Below are 12,251 nucleotides of genomic sequence, written 5' to 3'. Positions count from 1 at the left end.
ACACACACACGGCTTGAGTGAAATGTGACAACTTCCGCCCGCCTCTCAAAGTACATGTCTGAGGAATTTGTCAATTATTTCAGGATTGCTTAAGTGGCCTGCAAAATGATGAAACGGGGGGGAAAAAATCCATTTCAATATATATCTCATTTAAATGTCATATATATTTAAATATATCGATATACATTGGTAGTATATTTAAAACAAATGAGCAAATATGTTTTGCAAAATTCTATTGCTGAGTGCCACATTGGGATGTTATGAAGGTCATCTTAAAGACACTATAGTGGCAAATAAATGTCATTCAGGATGTTGGTGACAGTTCCACAAATGAACACCTGGTGCTGTTGCTTTATGCTGGCCTATTCCATAAAATGAAGCTAAATCGACCTTCTCCTTAGTGCTTACTAATTAAACACTTGCCTCCAAAAGAGCCAACCCAGCAGCAGCAGCAGCAGAAGCAGCAATGTCATCCTTGACATTCCCAATGTCTTGCGACACTTGAAGAAGGTGACTATCCTTCACATGCTCCGCATAGCAGAGCAGAGCAGATCTGCATCGCTACCTGTGGCTAGCACTTAGCGTCACAACAGCCACCAAAGCAATGTGTATCTGCTCGCTCGCCTGTCAACCGTTGCTCACAATACAGTCTTTAATAATACTCGAAAGGTCAAATCTCACACACGCTTGGTTCTGTGTTTGATTAGCAGGCTCTACCCTGGGCTCTTCCTTTCTAGAAACGTTGCACGACTGCACCCGCCTCGGAATCGCATTTATTTGCTGAGCTGGATTCGTTTTAAATAACACACAAACACATCGAGTCTTTCTTTGAAAAGATGCCGATTTTTTTTTGGGGGGGGGGACGTACTCTTTGCCGTCGGTTTGCTCCGAATTGCCCGACTCATTCGCGAGTACCGAGACGAGTCTGGCTTTCCAAACGTATGCTGTGACTCTAAATTGCAGATCTCAGAAGTCATGATGAAAACCAAAAACAGCCAGACGTGGATGCTGGCCAAATGACAAGTGCCTGGAGGTTCAAAAGTGAGCTGTGATGTGATGTGGCCAAGGCAACGTCCTCACTGCAAGAGCAGACAAGGGAATTGAATTTTTCAGCCTATTTTCAGCAGAATGTCGCTTCCTGCTCGGGCAGCAAAATAACGGCATCGGCGAAATTCTGGTCGAACAACTCGTGTAAATGTAACATTTGGCGCTGACGGCGCCTGTCATGTGCACGCCGCTCCACTGCACGCATTCCAAGAGACACATTCTCAGCATATGCAACTGTTTGACTTCTCATCTTAGCAGGCTTCATTTGTTTACGCTCACGTGTAAAACAGTGGCAAGAGTTGATGGCAATAAATGAAAGGCACACCTCAAACGTGTCATTTCTTTCCGTGCACAAGCTACTGAAGACTGCTCGGGTGGGAAGCAAATGGCTCGCTTAGAAGAGCAGAGCCAGAACAGTCCAATGGTGAGCCAAGCAGAATCATTTCAACATTCGAATGAACGCATAGCAATCCCACGCCACCCGACGTGCTGCTTGACCTATGGGGTCACATTGTGATGATAGCAAACCTTCTGAAATCACGTCATCTGAATGAGGACCCAAGGGCAGAAACTCAACACACAAATTGCTCAACATCATTTCCATAGCTTGTTGTGCACATGCCAAGACGAGCACACTCACACCCAAAATCTTGTGACAGACACTCAAAGGGCCTCCTCATCTATCAAATGACACGTTTACATTCGACTCCCAACAAAGCGTTCAATCAAATGAAATGCGATAGCAGGAGCCTCAGACATTGTGACGTTGCCGTCCTACAAGCGCGAATGCAAAATGGCGTCATTCGTTCTTTTTGGACATGATGGAAAAAAAAAAGATCAGTATCCTTTGCTGCGCTTTGACTTCTTTGGAGCGAGCCCAACGCCAGCAGCTGGGCAGGCGGTGTTGAGCTTAAGGTGCATCTACTTTTGTCAAAGTCACTGTGTGGATGACATGGTTGGACCGGGCCTTTGCGTGCACGTCAATACGACAAATGCTCACTCGGAGCTCTGCGTAACACTTCCTAGATGCGTTGATCAAAGATTTCTGCGACCCAGATTAACTCATTTGAGCAAAGGTTGGGGTCAAATGACTTGCTTTCATCTACAAGATCAGACAGAGACTACATGACATAGTGGATGATGGTCACATGAGTTATCTTGGCATTTTGAGGAGCTTTCGAAAGAATATGCTCCTTGGAAATAAACGTAATAAGGGGATTGAAGCTTTGCTATGCAGTCAAAAGCCAACTCCAGTCAGCCAAAATGTCACAAGGTACGTATTGTTGAGAAAGCTATTGATGCGAGCAGAAAGAAGGGCTTGTGTCATTCTCCCCAAACCTGGTTGGTCCAGTTATAAAGGAGTGGAGTGGAGTGGAGTGTTTCTCTCTGGGTGCTTCTCCTCTGGTTTCGACTGCCAAAAGGCCTGCGTTTGGCTCGCTCTCTCTCTCTCGCTCTCTCCGACATGTTTGTCAACTGAGGTGTGTTGCAATGGCACAGGGGGCATGAGGAGAGGCATTACTGGTGCAGCCCAACCTGTTCTCCTGCTTGTCATCCAGCTTGTAGGCATTTAACTGGCACATTCTTCCCATCCTTGTGACAGAGCAGACTCAGCACGTCGAAGAGGAGACACATCTGGCTGCCTGGCTGGCTCGCTGGCTGGCTCGCTGGCTGGCTCGCTGGCTGGCTCGCTGTGCTTTCCTCAGGTGGAAGCAGTACACAGTGAGTGCACACATTAGCTAGCTCTCCATCATGACTTCAGAGGTCATTCAAGAGTCTATTGCTTTTGTACACATGCTGAATTGTCATCATCACACACACACACACACATCTCTGTGTATACTTTTTTTTCATGCAGTCACTGAAAATGTGCAACTGCACAACAACGATTGACGATTGACAATATTGAAATGGTACTCCTGTATGCCTCCTATGCTCTCTATAGTTGTCAATACATGGATCTCGTTCATTTTTGGCCAGCAGATTGATAGCTTTTGGGACACATCTTTTGCTCCTTTTTCTCCACGGATGTTGCAATGTTCCTGGCTGAGTTCGGGTGTGGTTGACAAACAGAGCCACTGTTATGTGGCGGAAGGCACGTGTGGATCAGTGCGCCATGCGCATGGGGGAATGTGAACCGACTGGTCCGCATGTATGCGTGCATTCTCCTCCAAAGGAAGGCCTCAGATTCTTCAGGTGCGGCGGCGGCTGTTGTTTCGGTCTCTCGGCTTCGGAACACCGACCTGATGCGTGGACGTAGCACACGTATTTGGAAAATTCGATATCTGGACATATCGCTTGCATGGAATGATTGTCATGAAATAATCTGTACTTCTGAAATTGGATCGTATCCACTCATTGTTTGATATCAATTTGGTACAGTACTTTTTTGCCGATGAATTATTCTAGTAGTAGAATGTTTGCCAATCCTTTTGCTCCAACCGGTATTTCTGCTCTGTTTTTCATCTGCAGAGCAGCTCCCGTGGCCCGTCTTTCTAAACACACCTAAGATATCAGGGTGAGGAACGGACTCGGATCGTTGCTACCTTTGAGTCTCATTTGTAACCAAGAGCGCAGACGGCATGAGCGGCTTTTCGGAAAGCCTGCTGGTGGAGAACGCCGGGCGAGGAGCGCTCGCCGGAGGGATCCCAGACGGCACGGGTAAGCGAGTGGGCTTACGAGATGTTGTTCCAGCCCTTCGCGTAACCCGCTCGAGATGACTTTTCAATTGCTTTCAGGGGAAGATGTTGTAGCAGCCACCATACATCTTGATCACCTCAGCCAAAGTGAAGTGCACAACATCCTGAGGGCACTGCAGCCATACGGCAACAACATGAAGGTGGTGACCACCAAGGAGCTCAGCGCCGATGCCGGCCTCAGCTCGGAGGGATTCCACCTGCAAGGCCCACCGGAGGTAAATCTTCTCATTCTGGCTGATTTCAATTGGAGGTGATCTAGTATTGTTGTGAAGAATTGACATTTGTAATCAAGAAGGAGCTAGTATGTGGCATTTCCTTTTTGCGCAGTGTTAAAAAAAAAAAAGTGGCTTTTCCATGATGTCTCTCTCCTGAATTTTGGATTGAAAAATGGTCACAGATCTAAAAAAGAACTCCAATTGTTTACATTGTTGCATTTGTATTGTTAAATCAAAGCCCTGCTTCAGGTCTCTCTCTGGCTTTCAGCTGCAAAAATAGTGCTTCTCAGAAGCAGACATGAAGACCTGCAAAGAAAACGAAAAAATTGCTCTTTGTCTGACACGAAAGGTCTGAAAATCTCTTTCTGAAAAAATTTCTTTTCTGTTGGATCAACAGATGCTCGGCGGTGACTTCGTCAAGGGCAATCTGTCTACATCATCAGCTGAGAAGCATCTTTCTTCTCTTGATAGCCTGAGAGCAAAGTTACATGCCTCTCAGATCGTTGGGAGTGAATTCAATGAGGTTCCCCGTGTGAATCTCACTGCACCGTCAGCTGATGCTGATGCCGGTGCCTCTGCCGCTGCCGCTGCTGATGCTGCTGCCGCTGCTGGCTTTCCACTATCCTCCCCTGCAAAGGTTGGTCCAGATCTTGATGGCACCCTCACAGCACCCAAAGTTAGTTTGGCCACTCCCCAGCTCAACAATCACAGTGCTTCTTCACTTGATGTGGACAAAGCACAAGTCAAGAAGACTGGCAATCACCATTACAAAGCTCCGCACTTTACAATGCCAAAATTTGATGTACCTGCGGTCAACCTAGCACAAGTAGATGGCGCTCTCAATCTTCCCTCTGTTAATGGAGGAACAAAGGGCCTTCATCTCTCTTCACCCAATTTAGACATGAATGGAACAAATGTTGATCTGAATGGAGCAAAAGTGGATTTAAATGGTCCTGCTGTCAACTTGGGAACCCCAAATGCTGACATTGGTGTATCATCAGATCCTTTCAAGCGGCCACACCAAAAGTGGAAGCTGAAGAAGCCCAAGGTTCATGGGGCCAAAAGTGATCTGGACTTGGATGCAGCCGTCCCCCAAGTGGAGGCTGCATTACATGCACCAAATGTGAACTTGCCAAACGCTGAGCCTGATTTAGACATTCAGCAGCCGCATTTCGATGGACTCTCTGGTAAATTTGCCTGGCCTCTTTCGAAATGGAAGAAACCCAAACTCAAAGGCCCAAAGGCCCACTTAGACCTACACCAACCTGATGTGCACGTGTCAACTCCAAAGCTTGAAAGTGGCATTAATGCTCAAGCCGACTTAAAAGCTCCCGCTTTAGATGTCGAGACGCCACACGTTGGCCTCGATGCTCCATCGGTGAAAAGAAAGTGGCACCTGAAGTTAAAGAAACCCAAAGTACCTGATGTTAAACTGGACACAGATGTGAGGACACCAGACATTGGCCTTGATGGTAATATTAGTGCGCCAGGAGTTGACCTGAATTCACCCAAACCTGCTGTGGACGTTGATGCTCCATCAGGTAAAATCAGCTTCCCAACTCTGAAAAGGTTTTGGCTTGCCGGTCCCAAGGTGAAAAGCCCGAGTGTTGATCTGGACGCTGAAATGAAAGCCCCTGACCTTAAACTTTCCACTTCACAGCCATCGCTTGTCGGCCCCGATCTGAATTTACCTAAAGCTGACGTTAAAGTGCCTGATGTGGATGCATCTGGAAAAATCAAATGGCCCACCCTGAAAATGCCCAAATGGTCTCTGTCGGCTCCAAAGGTTAACGGTCCGGATTTGGACGCTCGTGCTTCTACATCTGACCTGAGTCTCACATCGCCAAAGTTTGATGGTGAGCTGACCACACCGGATCTAAAAGTAAAAACCGCTGAAGTGAATGGACCCAATTTGGACATCAATGGTCATGCCCCATCTGGAAAATTCAAATGGCTCAAGAAACCCAAATTTGGTACGCTGACGGGTCTAAAATCTGATGTTGACGGTGAGATGAAGGTGCCAGACGTGGATCTCGGGACACCCGATTTCAATTTAACCACACCAGATGTTGATCTTTCGCCAAAGATTCAAGCTCCAGACCTCAATTTGGACAGCACGCCAAAGGCTAATATCAGCGGCCCTAATTTAGATCTCCACACGTCTGGTCCAAACATCGGCCCAATCGATGGCAAAGTGAAGCTGCCAAAAATGAGAATGCCAAAATGGCCAAAAGTCAAAGGCTCCCCAAATATTGAGGCCAAGGTTGATGTTCCTAATTTAGACGTCGATATGCCCAAAGTAGATCTAAACGCACCCGATCTGTCCTTGTCAACACCAAAGCTGGAAGGTAGTCTTGATACATCTGATGTCAATCTGCCAACATTGTCAAAGGTTGGAAAGCCTGATCTTGATATGGACGCTAATGTCAAGGGTCCACAACTTGATGTGGCTCCTATCGATATAAATCCAGCAGACTTGAATATTTCTGCTCCCGACATTGACGCTGGTTTTGCTCCTCTCCCTAAAACAGATTTAAATGCCGCACATATAGACCTAGCCGATGGTGACCTAGGATTACCACGGTTGAATCTTTCCGGCCCTCAAATGACAAACTCATGGCCGGACATGAATCTGCCCCAAACTGAGGTGAAGGGACCCAGTCTGCATCTGCCTACGGTACCCGATGCCGACATGAAAAACCCGGACCTGAGCCTCGCAAATGTCCATGTGCCCGACATTGGCGGCAAATTGCCCAACGCTATCTCGGAAGCACCTGATGTCGGGCTCAACGGTCACGTAGCGGATGCGGGTATCCACTTGCCAAGCGCAGAGCTGAAAGGCCCGGACGCGCAGTTGAAAAGCCCGGTCGTAGGCTTGGATTCCCCGAGGCGGGACTTCACCTTGCCTCATTACAAGCTTCCGAAGCTGGATCTCTCCAGCCCCGGAGTTGAACTTCCCAGTGTCCGTCCCTCAGTCCAGGCTGGAGCGGACGCACCCCGGCTGGACATAGGTACGCCGAAAGCAGATGCAAACGTATCTGTTCCCACCGTAGATTTAAGTGCTCCAAAGTTGGAAGGGAACATAAAAGGGGCAGAAGTAGATGTGGAAGCTCCAAAGGTAGATACGGGTCTTGAAAAACCCAAATTGCCACATTTTAAGGTTCCAAAACTAAGTTTCTCAGGATCCAAAAGTAAAAGCGTCAGTCCAAAGCTGGCGCTCGACGGCCAAATGTCTTCGCCTGAAATGAGCAGCAACAGTCCTGACGTAGCAATCGGAGCTGGAGATGCTGAAATCAAAGGTTCTCCCAAAAGTAAATTGAAGTGGCCCTTTAAATGGGGATTTCGATCCAACTCGCTGGACACTGAGTACGAAAGCAACGCTGAAGCCGACGCTCCCAAATTCAGATTGCACACTTTGCCCAGAAATTGCATCGAGACCAAGAAAGAAACCCCGGATATCTTCAACCTGTCAAGATCGGAGCGCGAGGCCAAGGATTATATCGTCAGCAAAGGAATCCGTTTAGCGGTCCGAAGTGCGCCGTCGAGAAATGGAGAAAGGGTCGACGTCGAGGAGAGGTTGAGAATGGCCATGGAAAAAGGCCCGTCGTCAAACACCTCACCGACAGAGGAGCGCAGCATCGGCCTGCGGGGTCTCCACGCCTCTGGAGATGCGGTCGACTCCAGTTTAGTTCCAGGAGGGACTTTGGAAGTGGAAAAGCCGCAGTACCCGCTGGGCTCCGTCCAGCCGACGAGGCTAGCCCAGCAAGCGGATGAAAGTGACAAAATATCGGTGGGCCTCTCCAACATGCTGGGACTTGAGGTCTCAAATTCAGGTTGAAATGAAAACGGCTGTTTCTCAGAACGATGTGCATATCCCTCTTATTTATATATTCCTATCAAGAAATAGATAGATGTTCTCCTGTGTAAACCATTGATCTACAAATGTGATACTTTCCTTGTCTGCTGCCTTTTTGGGCACTGAAGTGTTTTTCCCTTTCGACAAGTAACATTTTCCTTCCTTTTAATGAAGTAACTGTGAATGAATGTGATTGAATAAAAACAGCAGTATATGAAAAGATCCATTCAGTGATGATGACCACAATCTTGTGTTTCAACTCAAAGTACGTCGACGGATGAATGTGATTGAATTAAAACACCGCTATATGAAAAGATCCACAATCTCGCGATGATTGTTTCGAACGATACGATCGATCGATTGTGACTCGGTCACTCGGGACCGCCGCCGACTCGGTACGCATCTCACTGGGTCCAGAAGATGGAGCTTTCGATCACAAACATGGATGAGAAAGAATTTACGGGCAGGGAGGGCCAAAGGAAGTCAATGAGTTTGCTGCCAGCGTGACGGCCAATCCTTCTCCATCCAGCTCTGCAGCAATCGCAGCACGTCCATCCGCTGGTAAAAGCGACACAGTTCGGTGAGCTCGCTGACGGCTTTCTGGTTGTAACGCAGCAGGAACTCCTGGGTGGGGCTGTGGGACAGAGAACCTTGGCTCCGGTACTCCAGCAGGGCCAGCTCGTCGTAGCTCATCCCCCAGCGGCTGGCAAAGTTCTTCCAGTTTTTCACAGTGCAGTGGTTGGGGTCCAGCTTGAGTCGCAACGAGTCCAGAAGATCTTTGTCATTCAGGAGGTCGCTGATCTTGGGAGGAGGTGCGGGACGCCGGCACCTTTCACAAGGGATCTTGAGCTGTAACTGGACTTCTTCGGGCTGCTCCATACCCGCTGACGTCGACGTTGGGCAGCGACATTCTTTTACTGGCTATGACAAAAAAACACAGGAGATACAAATTATTCACAGCGCTATCGTAGTCTCGTTCACGCCCTATTATTTACATCCTTCCTTCGATAAATAAAAACACGTAGCCGATGTAGGCCTTAAGCGCATACGTCCGCTCAAAGAAAGGATATGGGCAGGCCGTTCAATCCGACGTGGTCATCAATCATTTCGTGTTTGTAAGATGGACATGAATCATTTCGATCGATCTGATATGGAAAATCTCTCTCCACATTTTATGACTACTTTTACTCAACAAACGGTGGTGGGCTGGCTACTAAATGTGTCAAGTGCTGTTTACTGTTAGAAAGTCAAACCGGAAAGGCACTTTTGCAACTTTCCTGTGGGGCGGAACTAAATGGGTGAAAGATGGCTTATGATGCAAAAGCATTCACTCATACTGACCTGCCTTGTTCTGTCCGAGGGCTTCAAGTATCCAGGGGGCATGGAGCTCAGGTGGAGTGTCACAGCATCTGGCCAAAGACACTTCTTATCAAACACCGCTGGGATTTCAGCTGCCCACACTTGACGTCCAAAGCAGCTGATTTGAGTCTCACCAACATTATATTATATATATATTTTTTTTTTCCAAATGACCTCTGTCTCTCATCCAGGATGAGAATCTTGTGACGTTGAGATGCCGCCACCACTCTAGCGGTAGGTATCAAGTTTCACACAACAGAATGGGTGAGGCAGGAAGTCAGAAAAGGCTGTTTGACGGGAGAATATGCTCCTGATTGCCACTGAGCCCTGATATTTGCACAGGCATTGCTGCTGTAACGTTTTTGGGATGTGGCCACAAGTCACTCGTGAAGGCTCCGCTTTGTCATGAACCCACAAATGGAAAAGGAATTATAATAATAATAATAATAAATTATATTTATAACGCACTTTATATTCGGAGGAATCTCAAAGTGCTACATGGCAAGTAAAAACAAGAATAAAAAGCATTCTTTGAGAATTATGACTCCGAAATACCTTTTTGCCACAGTTCACGATGAGCTAGCTCGTTTCAACATCCTAATAGATTGGAGGTCAACAAGCTTCCCATAACCAGAGCGTCGTGTTGCACCGTGTGTGACGTACTTACCGTTAGGATCAGTCACTTGCACCGGGTAATTGGCTTCTAAAGACTGCCGCGACAGAAAAAAAAGGAAAGAGCAATTCATAATAGGAAAATGAAAGCAGCTAAAAATAAAGAGCCCTTTTGTGGAAGCCTAAAATGCAGCCCGACACGCATAATGGGACTGTGCGAAGGCAGCGTGCCGGAACTTGTTCCTCAATCAGCCCTCGTGTGCTTGCAGTAGTTTTACAGTACTGCTTGTCAGCGCAAACAAGGCAAATGCGCATAAACCAAACAAGAAAGCCTAAAGTAGAGAGTGAAAAGCTCCTCACAAACTGTGCCACAAAGGTGGTGGTGGTGGTGGTGGTGGTGGTGGTGTCTGTGTCCTCCACCGGCTCCGAGATGATTCTTTCTGCTTCCAAACACACAAAGGTTTGTTCAAATTGTGCTCACCTTTTTATACGAACCGCAGACGAGTCTGGGTCGCTCCCCCGAGCTCTCGTTCGTATCTTAAATCCTCTTTGCCCATTGTAACAAATGAAAATGCAATTAATTTGTTCCATCCTTCAGAAAAAAAGGTTTCATGTGTGAAAATATCATTTGCTATATGTGTCGTCAGCGTGAGCGCTTCAACACAACATGAGGAGGAAAAGATGGCCCTTTCAAAGACACAATATGTGGGCGAGCCCAGACACCACACCACACCACACAAAGGGCTCCAGCCCGTTCGAGAGCCGTCTGACTTTACACGTCAAAAAAAGCTTATCTTAACTCTTGTTCATTTCATAAAGCAGCTTTTTCCCATCGATGTACATTTGAAGTCACGTCAAAGTGATCCCTGCCACTTACCAAATGGTTCTTTGCATGCTTTCAAAGTGCTCATTCTTGAAGCCATCTCCAGTTGAAAGTTGTTGCTGCCTGCGTGGCTGCCTGCCTGCCTGCCTGCCTGCCTGCGTGGCTGCCTGCCTGCCTGCCTGCGTGGCTGACTGCCTGCCTGCCTGCCTGCCAGCCAGCGGCTGCACCTTTCAGCAAACCAACAGGTAGGTAAGCTCTGATTTATCCTCCTCCAAAATGTTCAAAATGGAACAGAGTGGGAGGGACCTCCTTCCCAAGACAACTGAATTGCTCCTGAGCTTTGAAGAGGCGAGGCGAGGCGAGGCGAGGCGAGGTGAGGTGAGGCACCTCCCGCTCCTCAACAAATTGTGAAAGAAATGAAGATTGTTTGACTAGGACAATGTGAGAAAAGACAATAGAAATGTTATGGCAAGTGCATCTTGGAGAAGTCGTTTCTTTTTTCTTCCTTCCTTCCTTCCTTCCTTCCTTCCTTCCTTCCTTCCTTCCTTCCTTCCTTCCTTCCTTCCTTCCTTCCTTCCTTCCTTCCTTCCTTCCTTCCTTCCTTTCTTTCTTTCTTTCTTTCTTTCTTTCTTTCTTTCTTTCTTTCTTTCTTTCTTTCTTTCTTTCTTTCTTTCTTTCTTTCTTTCTTTCTTTCTTTCTTTCTGTAGGATGTCCTTAATGTTAGTCCAGTGCGAACTCATCAGACTTTTCGGTGTGCTCTTGCAAGTAAAGTGAAGTTCCACTTGTTGGTGTCATTCACTGAGGACAGAGGCAGGTGAGGAAAGTCACAGGTGAACAGCTTCGGGGAACTGAGGAAGCTACACATTCTTTGCGTGTGTATACATGTTGCTGTTGCTGCCTTTTTACGATGTTTTAAAAGTCTTTACTGGATACGCACGCCTTTTGCGGTGCAGCCTCCCTTCTTGAGTTTTTGGAGACGACAACAACCGAAGCGGTTTTACTCCACCCGACTTGAGACCTTGAATTCCTTTCGATCATTTTCTTGATTTATTCACCCTCCCCATTGCGAGAGAAAACTTGATCAGTCTACATATAGGCCACAATCATGGTCGTATGCACCGGCTGGAGCTTGGTTCATGATGTATTCAACCTCAGGTTTTAGATATTCCATTTCCAAATGTGCCTTGGCTACTTGGCGTTGGAGATGGATTTTTTACGGCTCCTTCGCTGACTATACATACTGAAATAACAAAGCAGCGGTCAGCATTTGGAGCTCAGTCCAGTTGCACATCAACTGAGATGATTTCTTACGTTGCTGTATTGACTCGAGCCACTTGGCTGGCCCATCATCTACCTCGTTGTCCGCCTGAAGTGCAATTTCTGTGAGTAGTAAATAATAAACACGTCTAACTGTAAAGATGTTACAATTATTTTCCATTTGCAATTTCGCGGACCACTTGCAGTCTTGCCACCCACGGACCACTACAGGGCCGCGAACCCCGGCTAATAATAATAGATCAAAATGAAAAACAATTAAGGCATTGATATACCGAGTAATTCCTGAGTTAATTAAGGAAAGCAAAGGGAGGGGGGGGGGGGGGTCCTCATTTGGTTAACATGACGTCCCTGCTTTGTAGGTCATT

General features: G+C 47.1%; 2 protein-coding genes across 4 annotated transcripts; one reads left to right on the top strand and one right to left on the bottom strand.

Moving 5' to 3' along the window:
* The first annotated feature begins 492 nt into the window (after positions 1 to 492).
* Positions 493 to 8,125, top strand: LOC147049744 (uncharacterized). Of its 2 annotated transcripts, XM_085922385.1 has the most exons (5): positions 493 to 510; positions 2,648 to 2,766; positions 3,517 to 3,705; positions 3,783 to 3,958; positions 4,356 to 8,125. In XM_085922385.1, the coding sequence occupies exons 3-5, from the start codon at positions 3,627 to 3,629 to the stop codon at positions 7,794 to 7,796; spliced, it is 3,696 nt and encodes a 1,231-aa protein (XP_085778511.1). In that variant the 5' UTR covers positions 493 to 510; positions 2,648 to 2,766; positions 3,517 to 3,626; the 3' UTR covers positions 7,797 to 8,125. The 2 variants fall into 2 exon arrangements, with proteins under 2 accessions (XP_085778511.1, XP_085778512.1); XM_085922386.1 differs by lacking the exons at positions 493 to 510; positions 2,648 to 2,766 and adding an exon at positions 2,833 to 3,420.
* Positions 7,963 to 11,925, bottom strand: edaradd (EDAR-associated death domain). 2 transcript variants are annotated; one of them, XM_085922387.1, is made up of 5 exons: positions 10,663 to 11,925; positions 10,146 to 10,228; positions 9,841 to 9,883; positions 9,156 to 9,223; positions 7,963 to 8,735 (listed from the first exon to the last, which is right to left on the bottom strand). In XM_085922387.1, exons 1-5 carry the CDS (start codon positions 10,706 to 10,708, stop codon positions 8,298 to 8,300), a joined length of 678 nt encoding a protein of 225 aa, XP_085778513.1. In that variant the 5' UTR covers positions 10,709 to 11,925; the 3' UTR covers positions 7,963 to 8,297. The 2 variants fall into 2 exon arrangements, with proteins under 2 accessions (XP_085778513.1, XP_085778514.1); XM_085922388.1 differs by having other exon boundaries at positions 10,146 to 10,225; positions 10,663 to 11,923.
* Between the last annotated feature and the right edge of the window lie 326 nt (positions 11,926 to 12,251).

Source organism: Syngnathus leptorhynchus, chromosome 10, assembly GCF_054491065.1.
Source record: "Syngnathus leptorhynchus isolate UIUO chromosome 10, UIUO_Slep, whole genome shotgun sequence".
NCBI lineage: Eukaryota > Metazoa > Chordata > Actinopteri > Syngnathiformes > Syngnathidae > Syngnathus > Syngnathus leptorhynchus.
Note: the sequence above shows the minus strand (reverse complement) of the source record. Positions and strands in the feature narration are given on the sequence as shown.